Here is a 19,098-nt window from a genome sequence, read left to right as displayed (position 1 = left end):
CTACTGTAAGCTCCAGGAGGATTGGCTACATCAGGGGTGTGTGGCCTAATATGCAGAGGAGCTCCTGCTACAAAACGAGCCCTGGCCACAACTATTCCAGAGAGTTTTGGGGGAAGCCAGAGAAAGAACAGCCTCCTGAGAGGGGCAGAAGGTGTTTTCAGATCAGCTTTTTATATTGGTTGTAATAAATGGCTTAATATTGTTTCATGGCATTCTTGTTACCTGCCATGACTCCAGGGAGAAACACAGAAATAAATGGAGAAAAGAGTCAGAGCTTAGTAGCACTAGAGGTACAGCATCTGCTTGGGAAGCAGAAGGACCCAGGTTCAATCCCCGGTATCTACAACTAAAAAGCGTCCAAGCAAGTAGGAGTGAAAAACCTCAGCTTGAGACCCTGGAGAGCCGCTGCCAGTCTGAGTAGACAAGACTGACTTTGATGGACCCAGGGTCTGATTCAGTAGAAGGCAGCTTCATATGTCCCATTGGGGAGAGACGGTGGCTCAGTGGTAGAGCATCTGCTTGGTAAGCAGAAGGTCCCAGGTTCAATCTCCGGCATCTCCAACTAAAAAGCGTCCAAGCAAGTAGGCGTGAAAAACCTCAGCTCGAGACCCTGGAGAGCCGCTGCCAGTCTGAGTAGACAAGACTGACTTTGATGGAGCGAGGCTCTGATTCAGTAGAAGGCAGCTTCATATGTTCATATATGCTCAAGTATTATTAGGAGAGGGACAGCAGCTCAGTGCTAGAGCATCTGCTTGATAAGCAGAAAGTCCCAGGTTCAATCCCTGGCATCTCCAGTTGGTGTGAAAAACCTCATCTTGAGACCCTGGAGAGCTGCTGCCAGTCTGAGTAGACAAGACTGACTTTGATGGACCAAGGCTCTGATTCAGTACAAGGCAGCTTCATATGTTCACATGTAAAGACTAACAAAATGTATGGCAGGGTATAAGCTAGGGGTGGCCAAACTTGCTTAATATCAGAGCCCCATAGAATAAATGTTTGATGTTTGAGAGCCGCAAGACACAAACGTCAGATGTTCAATAGCTGCAAGCCTGACAGGCAGGCAAATAGATGGGAGGAAGGAGAGAGGTGGAAAGAAAGCAACTTTAACTTTTAATGTCTTCTCCAAGCCACCAGCTGGCTTGGCGAGATAATTTAAAGAGAGAAATGCCTTCTCCAGGCTGGCCAACTATGTGGCGGGGGCCTCAAGAGCCACACATGTGTGAAAGAGCCACATCTGGCTCCTGAGTCACATTCTGGCCACCCCTGGTGTAAGCTTTCATGAGTCACTGCTCGCTTCTTCAAATAAATAAACGGCTCGGCTGGCGAAAGCACCAGAACCTGCTGCAAGTTCTCAGCGCTTGAGTTCAATGGGCCAGGCATGCTCGAGAAGCTGCTTTTGCAGACCCAGAAGCTCTTGGTTCTTATTATTGTGCAAACGCTTCTGCATCACAAGGGCATGGCGGCAACAAAGGAGCAAGGGTAGCACAAGGAGTCTAACGCGACAACCAGTGGAGAGAGGAGCTGCAGCTGCTTCTGCTCCACAGGCAAAATGGAAAGGCCTGTAGCCTTGCGCCAAGCACCACCTGGCAGGTCAACCGCCTTGTTTTGGAACTGCAAAATGCATGAGGGGCGTGTGCATGTGTTTTTAATGCAGGTACACTTGTTCTGAACCGGACCACTGGCCCATCAAGGTCAGGATCGCCCACTCAGAGTGACAGCAGCTCTCCAGGGTCCCAGGCAGAGGTCTTTCCCAACACCTACTGCCTAGCGCAGGGGTGGCCAAACTGCGGCTGGGGGGCCACGTGTGGCTCATTCATGCATATTGGGAGGCTCTCGAAGCCCCCACTGCACTGACCATCAGCCAGCTGGGAGAAGGCATTTCTCTCTTTAAATCACTTCTCTGAGCCAAGCCAGTCGGCAGACTGGAGAATGGATTTAAATTTAAAGTTGCTTTCTTTCCCCCTCCCCCTATCTATCTATCTATCTATCTATCTATCTATCTATCTATCTATCTATCCCTCCATCTATCCCTCCATCTATCCCTCCATCTATCCCTCCATCTATCCCTCCATCTATCCCTCCATCTATCCCTCCATCTATCCCTCCATCTATCCCTCCATCTATCCCTCCATCTATCCCTCCATCCATCTATCCCTCCATCCATCTATCCCTCCATCCATCTATCCCTCCATCCATCCATCCCTCCATCCATCCCTCCATCTATCCCTCTATCTATCCCTCTATCTATCCCTCTATCTATCCCTCTATCTATCTATCTATCTATCTATCTATCTATCTATCTATCTATCTATCTATCTATCTATCTATCTATCTATCTATCTATCTATCTATCTTCTTTCCTGCCTTCCTGTCTTGCAGCTCTCCAACATCTGATGTTTACTCTATGTGGCTCTTACATTAAACAAGTTTGGCCACCCCTGGCCTAGTCCTCGTAGGAAAAAGTGCAGAAAAGGGCAACTAGAATGATTAAAGGGCTGGAACACTTTCCCTATGAAGAAAGGTTAAAACGCTTGGGGCTCTTTAGCTTGGAGAAACGTCGACTGCCGGGTGACATGATAGAGGTTTACAAGATGATGCACGGGATGGCAGAGGTCTTTCCCATCACCTACTGCCTAGTGCAGGGGTGGCCAAACTGCGGCTGGGGGGGGGGCACGTGTGGCTCATTCATGCAAAGGAAATCCTTCTTCACCCAAAGGGTGATTAACACGTGGAATTCACTGCCGCAGGAGGTGGTGGCGGCTACAAGCATAGCCAGCTTCAAGAGTGGATTGGATAAACATATGGAGCAGCGGTCCATCAGTGGCTATTAGTCAAAGTATATTATTGGAACTGTCTGGGCCAGCGATGCTCTGAATTCTTGGTGCTTGGGGGAAGGCAAAGTGGAAGGGTTTCTAGACCCACTTGTGAACCTCCTGATGGCACTTGGGTTTTGGGTTTTTTTGGCCACTGTGTGACACAGAGTGTTGGACTGGATGGGCCACTGGCCTGATCCAACATGGCTTCTTATGTTCTTATTGTAACTGGAGACGCCAGGGAATGGATCACGCCCTTCTGCTTGCCAAAATGATGCTCTACCATTCAAGATATTGGATTTATATATCTCTCCCTCCACTCCGAAGAGTCTCAGAGCGGCTCACAATCTCCTTTCCCTTCCTCCCCCACAACAGACAGCCTGTGAGGTAGATGAAGATATTGGATTTATATCCCGCCCTCCACTCCGAAGAGTCTCAGAGTGGCTCACAATCTCCTTTCCCTTCCTCCCCCACAACAGACCCCCTGTGAGGTGGGTGGGGCTGGAGAGGGCTCTCACAGCAGCTGCCCTTTCAAGGACAACCTCTGCCAGAGCTATGGCTGACCCAAGGCCATTCCAGCAGGTGCAAGTGGAGGAGTGGGGAATCAAACCCGGTTCTCCCAGATAAGAGTCTGCAAACTTAACCACTACACCAAATTGGCTCTCCACAGCCACAGCCTCTATTTTTACACATAAAGAGAGAGAGAGAGAGAGTGTGTGTAAGCACACACTCTTTACGTATACCTAACGCACAGAGACACAAATACACATACAAAGACGCACGGAGAGAATGCACAGGGAGGGAGGAGTTGTTACACAAAGGCCAGAAGAGCCCGTATCCCAAGTCATCGGTATGTGGTCATCTGAAGATGCAATCCAAAGAGAGGGGATGCGGAACACTCCCTACTGCTGCCGCAATGGAAGATGGATGTCCCCCATAGTGAGGAACTCGCAATCCACCCCCAGTCCTTAATGAGCCCATAGTCAGCCGTGTCGGAGCTACATGAAAACTCTGACTCAGCAGATTCATGCTCGAGCCGCCTGTTTAAACTTTTTTTTTTTAGCTAGCCTCTGGTGGCTGATACATTCCCCTCTTTGGTTTCTCTTTTTGTTTTCTAGCAGCAGAAAAGAGGAGGAAGAGCCCAGCTAGTGGCACTTTAAAAGGCAAAGGTAGTCCCCTGTGCAAGCACCAGTCGTTTCCGACTCTGGGGTGATGGTGCTTTCGCATTGTTTTCACGGCAGACTTTTTACGGGGTGGTTTGCCGTTACCTTCCCCGGTCATCTACGCTTTCCCCCCAGCAAGCTGGGGACTCATTTGACCGACCTCGGAAGGATGGAAGGCTGAGTCAACCTGGAGCCGGCTACGTGAAAACCCAGCTTCCGCCAGGGATCAAACTCAGGTCGTGAGCAGAACTTCGGACTGCAGTACTGCAGCTTTACCACGCTGTGCCATGGGGCTCTAGTGGCACTTTACAGACTGACAACGTTTGTGGCAGGGAAGGAGCTTCTGAAGCCCTGCTCGCTGCTTCTTCAGGCAAGGAGGTGCGCCCCAGGATGCCTCCAATCTCCTAAAGGGGAGGGACAGTGGCTCAGTGGTAGAGCATCTGCTTGGGAAGCAGAAGGACCCAGGTTCAGTCCTCGGCATCTCCACTAAAAAAGGGACCAGGCAAATAGGTGTGAAAAACCTCAGCTTGAGACCCTGGAGAGCCGCTGCCAGTCTTAGTAGACAAGACTGACTTTGATGGCCCAAGGGTCTGATTCAGTAGAAGGCAGCTTCATATGTTCATAGGTTCAAAGGCACTGGGCAAATCTGGCTTCCCAGACTCAAGAACAGCAAAAGAAAGTAAGAGTCCAGTAGCACCTTTAAGACCAAAAAAGTTTTATTCAGAATGTCAGCTTTCATGTGCTCTAAGCACACTTCATCAGACAAGGGAGAGGGGTACAGTGAGCAGAACTGCATCGAGCTGGTGGGTAGTGTTAAGACCGTAAAGTGATTCATAGTTAGGATCTATTTCAGGAGTGGCCAAAGGTAGCTCTCCAGGTGTGTTTTTTTGCCTACAACTCCCATCAGCCCCAGCCAGCATGGCCAATGGCTGGGGATGATGGGAGTTGTAGGCAAAAAAAAAATCTGGAGAGCTACCCTTGGCCACCCCTGATCTATTGCATACATGTCCTCTTGTTTTACCTAGACTTGAAGCAAGAGCAATTAACAGGCAACTTTTATTACCTTTGGGTTTCCCACGCAAATGCTATCCAGACCAAATGGTCTTTCAGTTTGCTTATTACGCTGTTTTGCCATTGGATTCTAACTTTGAATCACTTTACATTCTTAACGCTACCCACCGGCAGGCCTCGGATTCAGCGGGAGCTCACAGGAGCGCAGCCCCTGAACCTTTCTGAGAGTTCCACGTCCATTGACTAGTGGGTGCAGCTGCATAACAATCCCTGGCTGAGCTCCACCACCTCTTTTTCTACAAAACGGCCCCTGCCCACCAGCTATATGTAGTTCTGCTCACTGCACCCCATTCCCTCGTCTGAAGAAGCGTGCATGCACACGAAAGCTTCCGTTCTGAAGAAAAGTGTGTTGGTCTTAAAGGTGCCACTTGCCTCCTGCTTTGTTCTACTGCTTCAGACCAACACGGCTGCTCGGCTGGAGCTATCTGCATTTCCAGCCGTCGCATTAGGACTACAAACCCACTGTCAAGCATGGTGAAATCCCATTGATTATTGATTGTTTTAGGGTCCTGCCTAACCTGGTCTGTGAAGCATCATGGAGGATCCCACTTTGTTAGCTTGTTATTCTTTCCCTTCCCCCGTCTTGCTTTATGGCTTATAATTAGAAGTAGTGAGAACTGAAACCAAGTAATCAGCACCTTCCCATACATTACTGTAAAGGAGTGAGAGCCATCTGGGGAAAGCAAGGATGCGGTCCTGATAACACTATGGGAACGTAGAGATTTATGATAGTTTATGTGTGAATGCTACCCCGCAACCCCCTCCCTTGGAATCCATTTGAAGTAGGCCTTAAAAGTATCGCATCAATGTATTGTCAGCATTACTCTCAAGAACCCGTTACCAAAGTATCGGTCTGTCAATAAACGTAGTCTTTGTATCAACTTCGACTCGTCATTGAACCCGCGTGCTTGACACCCACAGCCCTCGAGGAACTTCCTTTTGTGTAGATTCCCTTAGTTTGCAGGCAAGATAACACACCGATGTCCACGTCGCCTCACTTACCACCGGCTGGTCTTCCTTAGCTACGCTCTCTTCATATTCCATTTCCCTTTGCTGCAGATAAAAACGAGACAGCCTGTTAAGCATCGGGCGGGTCCACCAAGACGCCGATCTTTTCAAATTCAGAACACTCGTAAGAACATATTCTCCAGAACACCTCCCCCCTCCCTGCAAGCTCAGAGATCTTTGGGTGAATCTTTTGTTGCCCCAACCTATGCAAGAGAGACTTGTGGTGTTGAGGAACAGGGCCTGGCCTGTGGTGGCCACCATCTTTGGCTAGGGCCCCACGCAGGCAACTCATCAAGCTTCAGAAATTGGCTCATAACCTTCCCCTTTCAAACAAGGCATGTGAATGAATGGCTAAGGTCAGGGGTGTCAAACATGCAGTTTGGGGGCCAAAGGAAGCACTTCTTCACCCAAAGGGTGATTAACACATGGAATTCACTCCCACAGGAAGTGGTGGCAGCTGCAAGCATAGACAGCTTCAAGAAGGGAATGGATAAGCATATGGAGCAGGTCCATCAGTGGCTATTAGCCGCAGCTTATTGTTGGAACTCTCTGTCTGGGGCAGTGATGCTGTATTCTTGTGCTGGGGGGGGGGGGGCACAGTGGAAGGGCTTCTAGCCCCACTGGTGGACCTCTTGATGGCAAGGGTTTTTTTAGCCACTGTGTGACAGAGTATTGGACTGGATGCGCCATTGGCCTGATCCAACATGGCTTCTCTTATGTTCTTATGTTCAAATCAGGCCCCTGGAGGGCTCCTATCAGGCCCCTGAGCAACTAGCTTTCATCTGTTTCCTTCTCCCTCACTCTTGCTTCCTTCTGTATAACAGCTTGCTTTGCGAGGCTTGCTCAATCACGCAGGAATTACAGAGCAAAGTCCCTATTTTCTCCATTGGCTGAGGCTCCTCATTTGGGGAGGAAGTTTGCTTTGCTAGGCTCTCTCTCAATTGCACAGCAGAGCTACTGAGCCAAGTCTCTCTTCCTTCTATTGGCTGAGCGTCCCGTCCCCTGGGGAAGGAAAGAAACAGCTAGAGCTTCCTTTGCCCAGTTCCCTGGATCTCATGGGAGAAATACAAAGAAAGCATCTTTAAGACCAACAAGTGCTAACGTTTTAAGCATGTTCTTAAGTTTTTTTAAAGATATATTTGTTTCTCTGTTTTCTTTATAAAAATTTATATCTCTGCTACTTAATCTTAAATAGTTACACACACGGCCTGGCCCAACATGGCTCAGCCCAACCCGACCTGGCCCGGCCCAACAAGGTCTCATTTATGTCAGATCCGGCCCTCATAACAAATGAGTTTGACACCCCTGGCTAAGGTTGTTACTGGGCTTGGTTTGTTTTTTGCTATTCTAGTCTGAAATCAGATGCTGGCCTAGATGAGCTCCTGGTCTGATCTGGTACTCTTTAATTCTTCAAGTTCTTAATGAACTCTGTGTCATCAAAAGCCTGCCATCCCTTTCTGTTTCAGCCAGGCAGCTTGAAGGCCTTAAACATGAAGGCCCTAAACATGAGGGCTCTTTAGCTTGGAGAAACGTCGGCTGCGGGGTGACATGATAGAGGTTTACAAGATAATGCATGGGATGGAGAAGGGAGAGAAAGAAGTCCTTTTCTCCCTTTCTCACAATACAAGAACTCGGGGGCATTCAATGAAATTGCTGAGCAGTCAGGTTAAAACGGATAAAAGGAAGTACTTCTTCACCCAAAGGGTGATTAACATGTGTAATTCACTGCCACAGGAGGTGGTGGCGGCTGCAAGCATAGCCAGCTTCAAGAGGGAGTTAGATAAAAATATGGAGCAGAGGTCCATCAGTGGCTATTAGCCACAGTGTGTGTGTGTGTGTATAAATTTTTGGCCACTGTGTGACACAGAATGTTGGACTGGATGGGCCATTGGCCTGATCTAACATGGCTTCTCTTATGTTCTTATGAGGACCATCCCTTTATACCACTTCACTTGTTTGTCGCTTTCAGAAGCCGCCCAGCTGACTGGTAGGATGTAGAATTGGATTTTTTTTAAGAAAAGGACACCCCCAGAATATCCAATAACTGGCCCTTGTGCTGGCTCTGAGTCAAACAAGAATTAAGATTTACAAATGGGGGAAGGTTTCACAGACCTAAGCGCCAAACACACAACAAGAGGGTATTTTAAAAATTAATTGATCTACTCGAGGCTTTTCTTGTAGAAAAAGCCCAGCAGGAACTCATTTGCGTATTAGACCACACACCCAACATCGCCATTGTTTTCGTGCAGAGCTTTTTTGAGAGGGATGCCCAGTGGGAACTCATTTGCATATTAGACCACACCCCCAACATCACCATTGTTTTCGCACAGAGCTTTTTTTGTGAGGGAAGCCCAGTGGGAACTCATTTGCGTATTAGGCCACACACCCCAACATCACCATTGTTTTTGTGCAGAGCTTTTTTTTTTTTTTTTTAGGAAAGCCCAGTGGGAACTCATTTGCATATTAGGCCACACACACACCCATCACCATTGTTTCACGCAGAGCTTTTTTGTGGGATAAGCCCAGCAGGAACTCATTTGGATATTAGGCCACACCCCCCCCAACATCACCATTGTCTCACACAGAGATTTTTTGTGTGGCAAAAGCCCAGCAGCAACACATTTGCATATTAGGCCACACCCCAACATCACCATTGTTTCAAACAGAGCTTTTCTGCGGGAAAAGCCCAGCAGGAACACATTTACATGTTAGGCCACACACCCCTGACACCAAGCCAGCTGGAACTGTGTTCCTGTGTGTTCCTGCTCAAAAAAAGCCCTGGACCTACTACAGATAGATAGGTGGAAGAGACTAGAATTTGAATTTCTCTGAAGTTTAAGAAGACGGCAAGCCCAGGGTGGGCTCCATTTGTCCTCTGAGGCTGCAGCTCTTACCGTCTCCCGTTCCTCCTCTAGGACAAGCGGCTCCCTGGTCCTTTCCCAGAGGCGCAGCGATTTATCATGAGAGGAGGATGCGACGTAGTCTCCGTTGGGACTGAGAGCCAAGCACCACACTTCCTGGTGGTGACCCTGCAAAGCAGACATCCAGAATGCCAGTCAGAGAAAGAAGAAAACTGCAGATTTATATCCTGCCCTTGTCTCTGAATCAGTGCCTCAGAGCGGGTCACAGTCTCCTATATCTTCTTCCCCCACAACAGACACCCTGTGATATGGGTGGGGCTGAGAGAGCTCTTCCAGCAGCTGCCCTTTCAACGACAACTCCTGCGAGAGCTATGGCTGACCCAAGGCCATTCCAGCAGCTGCTAGTGGAAGAGTGGGGAATCAAACCCAGTTCTCCCAGGTAAGAGTCCGCACACTCCACCACTACACCAAACTGGTTCTCTCTACACCAGCGCCACCTTCTAAAGCGTGCTCACCCAACCACAAAGACGCCACACTGCCGTTTTACCTCCAGGGTCTGGATGTGCTCAAACTTATCGGCATCCCATTGTTTAATCTTGTGGTCCTTCCCTGCTGTGAAGAAGAGGTGGGACTTGGGGACAAACTGGAGGTACATCACACTAACGAACAAGAGAAAAGGGGTTTCGTTAAACAGGAGAGGAAGACTCAGGTCACTGACACTGCCAAAGAAACTTGGTGGCCCCTCGACACAGTTCTTCGGGGCAGTCGTGGAAGGGGAGGAAGACACAGAAAGGCTGCCAAGGAAGAAGAAAAAGACTGCAGATTTATACCCCGCCTTTCTCTATGAATCAGAGACCCAGAGCGGCTCACCATCTCCTATGTCTTCTCCCCCCACAACAGACACCCTGTGAGGTGGGTGGGGCTGAGAGGGCTCTCACAGCAGCTGCCCTTTCAAGGACAGTCTCAGAACGACCTACAATATCCTTTCCCTTCCTCCCCCACAACAGACACCCTGTGAGGTGGGTGGGGCTGAGAGAGCTCTCCCAGCAGCTGCCCTTTCAAGGACAGAGTCTCAGAACAGCCTACAATCTCCTTTACCTTCCTCCCCCACAACAGACACCCTGTGAGGTGGCGGGGCTGAGAGAGCTCTCCCAGCAGCTGCCCTTTCAAGGACAACCTCTGCCAGAGCTATGGCTGACCCAAGGCCACTCCAGCAGGTGCAAGTGGAGGAGTGGAGAATCAAACCTGCCTCTCCCAGTGGAATAGCCCCAGTGAACACACCTGCTTCTTCATTCTGCTTTACCTCAACGAGTCACTCATCCGCAGGCTGAAGAAATACCTCAACTGTCAGATGGCCAACCTTCAGTTTTAGATCTACCCTTCTTAGGGAATATAAGCAGATCTCAACCACGTGTGCCTCCCTACTGCTGCAACCGAGTTACAATTCTAGCTCCCCAATTCGCAACCTGTTTGGCCACGCCGGCTTCTGCATCACCCTAGCTAGTGGTCACTAACCCTCCAGCAGAAGATCTCGAAACGTCACCATCCTTTCTCAGAGGAAATGCAGATTATGCCTCCATCTTCGATAGTAACGCAACCTCCCCTCTTCCTGTTTACCAGAGTGGGGTTCCAGTTCTGGCATTTTGTCACTGGTGTGTTTGTTTGCGGTTTGCTCAGCCCCACTCCCAGCTTCTTGTTAATGGCTGGGGGGGGGGGAGGTGAGCAACCCACAATCAAACAAAACCAATCTTGTGTGTGTGTGTTTTGCGTATATGTGCATGCGCATATACGGTTCACATCTTGAGACCCCTAGTGGGGCTAAGACATTTCAGGGTGGTGGCTTGTTATTGCCTGCCTCTGCATCCCGGCCCTGGTATTCCTTGGAGGTCTCCCACCCGAGTACAAGAAGAAGAAGAAGAATTGCAGATTTATACCCTGCCCTTCTCTCTGAATTAGACTCAGAGTGGCTTAAAATATCCTATATCTTCCCCCCCCCCCCAACAGACACCCTGTGAGGTGGGTGGGGCTGGAGAGGGCTCTCACAGCAGCTGCCCTTTCAAGGACAGAGGCTCAGAGCGGCCTACAATCTCCTTTCCCTTCTCCCCCCACAACAGACACCCTGTGAGGTGGGTGGGGCGGAGAGGGCTCTCACAGCAGCTGCCCTTTCAAGGACAGAGGCTGAGCGGCTCACAATCTCCTCTCCCTTCCTCCCCCACAACAGACACCCTGAGAGGTGGGTGGGGCTGGAGAGGGCTCTCACAGCAGCTGCCCTTTCAAGGACAACCTCTGCCAGAGCTATGGCTGACCCAAGGCCATTCCAGCAGGTGCAAGTGGAGGAGTGGGGAATCAAACCCGGTTCTCCCAAATAAGAGTCTGCACACTTAGCCACGACACCAAACTAGCCAGGGTCGGCCCTGCTTGGCTTCCAAGATCTGACAAGATAGAGCTCGCTTAGGCTATACAGATCAGGGCGAACAAAACCATTCTTGTTTGAATAATTGCAAGAGTCCAGTTGCACCATTAAGACCAACAAAGTTTTATTCCGAATGTACGCTGTCGTGCGCCAGAAGCACACTTCATCAGACAAATGATGAAGTGTGCTTCTAGCACACAAGAGCTTACATACGGAGTAAAACTTCATTGGTCTTAAAGGTGCAACCGGACTCTTGCTTTCTTCTACCGCTTCAGGCCAACACAGCTGCCCACTTGGATCTATCTGCACTCCTCTTGCCCTAATAGGAATCGAACTGGCTTAACCTGGGACTTTTAAGCCACCTTCATGAGATCTTGCAGTACAGTCAGCATCGCTGGCTCTGCCGTAAATCATTCCACATCCCCAAGGAGAAGGTCAACATCTCTCAGCAGCAGTGCCAAATACATCAGAACGTCCAAAGATGGAGCTATCCTTTCCCCCAACCTACAGGTATTTCATCTAAATCTTACAGCCTCCAGAATCACCTGTGCCGCTGTCCCAGTTAGGGGTCATTTAGACATAGGTGGGAAGCCATCTTGGTGGCTGCCGCAGCGATCTTCCCGCCACGCTGCCTTCAGCCGCAGTTTGTGAGTGGCCTGGCCTTTTTGGCTGAGAAATTAAGGCCTCAACAACCAGGAGATCTATTACATTCTGCGCATGTATTTATTCAATTGCACTTACAGCGGCCTGGAATTCAGAATGCCACCACAGAAGGCGAAGGGGGAAACGAGCAAATTCAGGCACGTCTTGGATAATTTATAGCAGGGATGTCAAACATGTAGTCCAGGGGCCAAATCTGGCCCCCAGAAGGCTCCTATCAGGCCCCCGAGCAACTGGCTGTCGTCTGCTTCCTTCTCCCTCTCTCTTGCTTCCTTCTGCATAACATTTTGCTTTGCCAGGCTTGCTCAACTGCACAAGCCGCAGAGCAGAACCTCTACTTTCTCCATTGACTGAGGCTCCTCCCTAGGGGAGCAAGGGGGGGGGGAGGCAGAGCTTGCTTTGCCAGGCTCTCTCAATTGCACAGCAGAGCTACGGAGCCAAGCCTCTCTTCCTTCTACTGGCTGAGGCTCCTCCCCCTCCTGGTCTGGGGAAGGAAGGAAAGAGCCACAGCTTCCTTTGCCTGGTTCCCTGGATACCATGGGAGAAATAAAAAGAAAGCACCCGTAAGACCAACGAGTGCTGATGTTTTAAGCATGTTTTAAGTTTTTAAAACTACATGTATTTAAGATAAAAGCAGTCTCTTGTGCAAGCACCAGTCGTTTTCCACTCTGGGGTGACGTTGCTTTCACGACGTTTTCACAGCAGACTTTTTACGGGGTGGTTTGCCATTGCCTTCCCCGGTCATCTACACCAGGGGTGGCCAACGGTAGCTCTCCAGATTTTTTTTGCCTACAACTCCCATCAGCCCCAGCCAGCATGGCCAATATCTGGGGCTGATGGGAGTTGTAGGCAAAAAAACATCTGGAGAGGTACCACTGGCCACCCCTGATCTACACTTCCCCCCCCCCAGCAAGCTGGGTACTCTGCTACCTAATCTTAAATAGGTACACATGGCCCAGATTTATGTCAGATCCAGCCCTCGTAACAAATAAGTCTGACACCCCTGACTTATAGCCTGAGGGAGTGGTTGCCATGGAAGCAGTGTGGGAGAGACGAATGGTGGCTGGTCTTAGAAGGTGTCTTGCTTCTCCCTCAGAAGCAAGCTGAACGGCTGGGATCGCACAAAGGGTGGCCAACCTTTTCTTGGTAGCCCCGGAACAATTTCTGTAAGGAAAAATCCCACACCAACTCCAGCCAGCTGCTCTCGGACGTCCACCTACCTGTCCTCGTGAGCAAAGAGAGATCGGTGACAGTCGCCAAAATCCAAGCCCCAGATTTTCACATTTCGGTCAGCAGAGCCCGTGGCGATCAACGCCCCATCCTGCAACACGGCAAAGCGAGAGAAGGAAACTCAGACGCCGGAGGGCCAGAATGAAGGCATTCCTTGCTTCCACCTGCAACCGACCCAAGTTAAAACCACCCGATCAGCCATCCTTTTCTGAAACAGGTCGGGACCTGACCTTGGACAACACTCCAGGGAGAAAACCAGGGCTTTTTTTTGCAGCAGCAGAAGCAGCAGGAACTCCTTTGCATATTAGGCCACACACACCCCCGATGTAGCCAGTCCTCCAAAAGCCTACAGGGCTCTAAGTACAGGGCCTACTGTAAACTCCTGGAGGACTGGCTACATCAGGGGTGTGTGTGGCCTAATATGCAAAGGAGGTCCTGCTAGAATTCCTTACAGGGCTCTTCTTACAGGGCCTACTGTCAGCTCGAGGATTGGCTACATCAGGGGGGTGTGGCCTAATATGCAAAGGAGGTCCTGCTAGAATTCCTTACAGGGCTCTCAGTAAAGGGCCTACTGTCAGCTCCAGGAGGATTGGCTACATCAGGGGGGTGTGGCCTAATATGCAAAGGAGGTCCTGCTAGAATTCCTTACAGGGCTCTCAGTAAAGGGCCTACTGTCAGCTCCAGGAGGATTGGCTACATCAGGGGGGTGTGGCCTAATATGCAAAGGAGGTCCTGCTAGAATTCCTTACAGGGCTCTCAGTAAAGGGCCTACTGTAAACTCCTGGAGGACTGGCTACATAAGGGGTGTGTGGCCTAATATGCAAAGGAGTTCCTGCTACAAAAAAAAAGCCCTGGAGAAAACGGAATCCGTCACTCTCCAAACCAGACAGGCAACCTCGCATGTCTTTCAAGCGCCCAGTAAGGACCCCAAATATCAAAAAAGATATTACAGCATTGGGAAAGGGCAGAAAAGGGCGACTATCACGCTTAAAGGGTTGGAACGCTGCTTCTCCTCCCCACCGCTTTATTCATTCGACATCTGCTTTACAGCCTGCAACGCCCATTTTAAATTTTATATTTTAATTTGTTTTATTATTATAACATAGTGGGAATCTAGGGGCGCCTTTCAGACCAACACGTTCTTATTTGGAGCTTTTGTGCGCACGGGCGCTTCCTTGGACAACGTGAAATTACACCTACCAGTCCACACGTATGAGGCAGAGAGAGGTTGAACAGCAAATCAGCATACAGCCGCTGCCTTATATCCACGGACGGATCAGTTTCGTTTCACTTACAGGGCTTCTTTTTGTAGCAGGAGCTCCTTTGCCTATTAGGCCACGCCCCCTTGATGTAGCCAATCCTCCTGGAGCTTACAGGGCTCTTAACGCAGGGCCTACTGTAAGCTCCAGGAGGATTGGCTACATTCGGGAGGGGGAGGCCTAATATGCAAAGGAGTTCCTGCTTCAAAAAAAAAAAAGCCCAGTCGGAGGAAGTGCCGATGCACGCAAAAGCTCACACCTGGAATAAAAATGTGCAGGTCTTAAAGGTGCCCCTGGACTCTCACTTGGTTCTATTGCTCCAGACCAACGCGGCTGCCCACCTGGTTTTATTATTACGCTGTTGTTGACTGAAATGCTGGGACCCGCCCTGAGCCCACCTGCAGGGGAGGGTGGGAGAAAAGCCACATAAATCGAACCAAAGCAACCGTTTGACCAGCAGGAGCTCCTCGACATGATACTGTCAGTATAGAGTCCTCCGTCCACAGCATGAAAGAAGCATGGAGCAGCAGGTGGATCTACAGTGACAGCATCTGACAGGTCAGGTCAGATCAACCTTGGGAGCGAGCCGGTTCTGGCTGGACTGTATCCAGGGGAAAGCACCTGCTGGAGTCAGCAATTGTGTGGACTGCCGTGATTGGCTGTGCTGTATATATAAGGACTGTTGTGCCAGACAGTATTTCTCTCTGTTGAGAGTTGGTTCCTGGCGTAGCACTTTGTCACTCAGTTTAATGGTATTCACCGCACTAGTTGTATTGTATATAGTTTGTAAATACCCTACTTTTATACTAGGTGCTGGTGTGTGGCTCAATTTCTTCCCAGAGTCTACCTTCAAGCAGTTCTCTGTTTTGCACTCTGCACATGAACCACTGACAGATACTTAGCTAGGGACGCCTGCCACACTCACATAGGAGATGTCCATGCACAGCACTGGCAGCTTGTGTCCATACAGAGACAGGAAGAACTGGAAGACAAAAAGGGTCAGGGGGAAAGAGAGACGTCCCTCAGTTTGATACAAAGAGGAAGCGCAGAAGCATGGAAGGCCCATGGCCTTTCCGCAGTCCTTCAAGATCCCTTGTCATTTTATTGCAGCTGCTTGATGTAGTTCCGTTTGATGGAATTCATTGCCGCAGGAGGTGGTGACAGCTGCCGGAACACACAGCTTCAAGGGGATTGGATAAACATACGGAGCGGAGGTCCATCAGGGGCTATTAGCCACAGCATATTGTTGGAACGCTCTGTCTGGGGCAGTGATGCTCTCTATTTTTGGTGCTGGGGGGGGAGGCACAGTGGGAGGGGCTTCTAGTGTCCTGTGATCTAATATGCAAATGAGTTCCTGCTAGGCTTTTTGTACAAAAAAAGTTCTGGGTGAAACAATGGTGGCATTAGGGGGTGTGGCCTAATCTGCAAATGAGTTCCTGCTGGGCCTTTTCTACAAAACAAAGCCCTGGGTAGAAGTCTTTTGCGTTATCTGCTACCTGCTACTTTTCACTGGAGATGCCGGGGACTAAACCTGGGACCCTTCTGCATGCCAAGCACCCAAGGTGACGTTTGGCTACCTTGAGTGTGTCAGTGTAGAATATCTTCACGGTGCAGTCCAGTAAGGCAACAGCTAGAAGTTTCTGGTTGGGGCTGTGCCGGACACAGAGGACGTCTTCGTCCAGTTGCAAGACACGCGTTTGTTTGACAGACAGCCTATAGGAAAGAAAAAGATAAAAGGAAAAGCAATAAAGGGGGAAAGGAAAGAAAAAGAGAACTGACAAATCACCAAAATGTCTTAAGGTTTCAAATATTTCTTGACGACAAGGCCCTACATAAACATTTCTTGCTAAATAAAAAAATTAAAACGTGATCAGTTACTTGTAACTATTTTTTATGCTTAACCAGTTCCCAACAGCTATATGTAGCACTGCTCATTGCACACCATTTCATCATCTGATGAAGTGTGCTTCTAGCACACGAAAGCTTGCATTCTGAATACAACTTTGTTGGTCTTAAAGGTACTACTGGATTCCTACTTTCTTCTACTGCTTCATACCAACATGGCTACCCAATTGGATTATGTAACCAGTACGCCAACCAAGCCTTTTTCTTTTATATTATTTAACATTCTCCTTATTCCTCAGATCCACAAATCATAAATTGACTTTTTCCCCTTTGCGTGAGGAAAGTCAATAAAGGGTTTCCATTTCGCCACAAAAGTAGATAACGACTTTTTCTCTAATAAAAAAAAGTAAGTTTAGTCATTTCTGCTAATCCCAGCAAAAATGTTAGTTTAATACATATACAAGCAGTAGAAAAAAATGGGGGAAAGAACAAGACGCCACATGAAATCTAAAAACTAGTAAAATTCGTACTTAAGGGACAGAGTTAAGAGATCCCCAAGATTCATTTTGCACATCAAAAAGCTCCAAAGGGAACGCCTGTTTCCATTTTGCTGGAAGGGGAAAAAGCCCATGTTGTGACGCCTCGCGCACTTGTGACATAGGCAATGTGAGAACACCATCCCCTTTTGCCCCCCTTTTGTTTGGCTGCATAGCTCTAGGGAACAGCACTGTCCGAGGTCCCCAGTAGTGAGAACAAGTGCATTGCTTCCATGCTCTCTCCTGTCACACAGAGATCCTCACCTCTTCTGGAGAGTGTTCTTATCCTTCATCAGTTCAAACTCCCAGAACTTGACACATTTATCTGCACCACCAGTCGCAAAGCCACGCTGGAAGGGAACAGAGTTGACATTGAAGCTAACCAGGACTGCTTGCTCAGCGTGGAAGAAAATCCCACCCCTCACCCCCTGGGGCATTGAAACACTTTCCTTCTCAAGGGCAGGCATTTAAGCTCTTAGGTGGGAGACTGCAGGGCAGGAGCCACCGTTTCCGTGCCCCTTTTGCAGCCTCACAGCTCCCTTCAACCCCCTCCTTATCCCAATAACACTGCTGGCTTCAGGTGGTCAGAAGGAAAAGATACACTGGAGCAGGGCTTTTTTTTTGGTAGAAGGGACTCCTTTGCATATTAGGCCACACACCCCTGATGTAGCCAATCCTCCAAAAGCTTATAGGGCTCTTATTACAGGGCCTACTGTAAGCTCCAGGAGGATTGGCTACATCAGGAGGGTGTGGCCTAATATGCAAAGGAGTTCCTGCTACCAAAAAAAGCTGCTCTAGAGGCAAATGGCAGCATAATGGGGGGGGGGGGCGTAAACCACTGTAAATTAGCTTCCTGCCAAAACGGTCTGCGGTGAAAGCTAAAACTGGAAACATTCTGCATTCTATACCAGACAGTAATCCCATCAGGGCAGCGAGATTTAATTTTCACATGGAAAACCACGATTACAGTTACTAGATTTTGATCCTGCCCTTCCTTTGAACAGCTCAGAGCAGCAGACACAGCATCTGCCCAACCACTGCTCATCTTTGTGATCACCCTATGAGGCAGGTTATCTCAAGAGAGTGTACCACTCATCAAATGTTATCCTCTAAGACAGCGGGGACTGGTTTCATGGAAGACAATTTTTTCACGGGCCGGGGTGGGTGGGATGGTTTTGGGATGATACAATCGTGCACTTTATTTTTATTAGTTTGGTGTGCTGCTGAAGTGTGCGGACTCTTATCTGGGAGAACCGGGTTTGAGACCCCACTCCTCCACTTGCAGGCACTGGAATGGCCTTGGGTCAGTCATAGCTCTCGCAGAGCTGTCCTTGAAAGGCAGCTTCCGGGAGAGCTCTCGTAGCCCCACCCACCTCAAAGGGCGTCTGTGGTGGGAGAGGAAGGGAAAGGAGACTGCAAGCTGCTCTGAAACTCTGAAATTCAGAGTGGAGGGCAGGATCTGAAATTCAGAGTGCAGGCCAATGTCGTCTTCTTGTTATTATTACTGCATTGTAATATAGAATGAAATAATTATAAGAACATAAGAGAAACCACGATGGATCAGGCCAATGGCCCATCCAGTCCAACACCCTGTGTCACATAAGAACAGAAGAGAAGCCATGTTGGATCAGGCCAATGGCCCATCCAGTCCAACACTCTGTGTCACATAAGAACATAAGAGAAGCCATGCTGGATCAGGCCAATGGCCCATCCAGTCCAACACTCTGTGTCACATAAGAACAGAAGAGAAGCCATGCTGGATCAGGCCAATGGCCCATCCAGTCCAACACTCTGTGTCACATAAGAACAGAAGAGAAGCCATGTTGGATCAGGCCAATGGCCCATCCAGTCCAACACTCTGTGTCACATAAGAACAGAAGAGAAGCCATGTTGGATCAGGCCAATGGCCCATCCAGTCCAACACTCTGTGTCACATAAGAACAGAAGAGAAGCCATGTTGGATCAGGCCAATGGCCCATCCAGTCCAACACTCTGTGTCACATAAGAACAGAAGAGAAGCCATGCTGGATCAGGCCAATGGCCCATCCAGTCCAACACTCTGTGTCACATAAGAACATAAGAGAAGCCATGCTGGATCAGGCCAATGGCCCATCCAGTCCAACACTCTGTGTCACATAAGAACAGAAGAGAAGCCATGCTGGATCAGGCCAATGGCCCATCCAGTCCAACACTCTGTGTCACATAAGAACAGAAGAGAAGCCATGTTGGATCAGGCCAA

At 49.2% G+C, this 19,098-nt stretch overlaps 1 protein-coding gene across 2 annotated transcripts in view; it reads right to left on the bottom strand.

Annotated features, from left to right (window-relative positions):
• The window catches only part of WDR3 (WD repeat domain 3), a 418,951-nt gene that overhangs the window by 360,501 nt on the left and 39,352 nt on the right, over positions 1-19,098 (bottom strand). For both annotated transcript variants that reach the window (XM_060236858.1, XM_060236859.1), the window contains exons 14-20: positions 17,124-17,209; positions 16,056-16,191; positions 15,404-15,460; positions 13,210-13,310; positions 9,464-9,575; positions 8,950-9,084; positions 6,050-6,100 (exon numbers count right to left, since the gene is read on the bottom strand). In XM_060236858.1, coding sequence (XP_060092841.1) covers positions 6,050-6,100; positions 8,950-9,084; positions 9,464-9,575; positions 13,210-13,310; positions 15,404-15,460; positions 16,056-16,191; positions 17,124-17,209 — 678 coding nt within the window. The remainder of the gene's footprint in view (positions 1-6,049; positions 6,101-8,949; positions 9,085-9,463; positions 9,576-13,209; positions 13,311-15,403; positions 15,461-16,055; positions 16,192-17,123; positions 17,210-19,098) is intronic.

The sequence above is a fragment of the Heteronotia binoei genome, chromosome 4, assembly GCF_032191835.1.
Source record: "Heteronotia binoei isolate CCM8104 ecotype False Entrance Well chromosome 4, APGP_CSIRO_Hbin_v1, whole genome shotgun sequence".
Lineage (NCBI taxonomy): Eukaryota > Metazoa > Chordata > Lepidosauria > Squamata > Gekkonidae > Heteronotia > Heteronotia binoei.
This window is presented reverse-complemented; position numbering and strand designations above follow the sequence as displayed.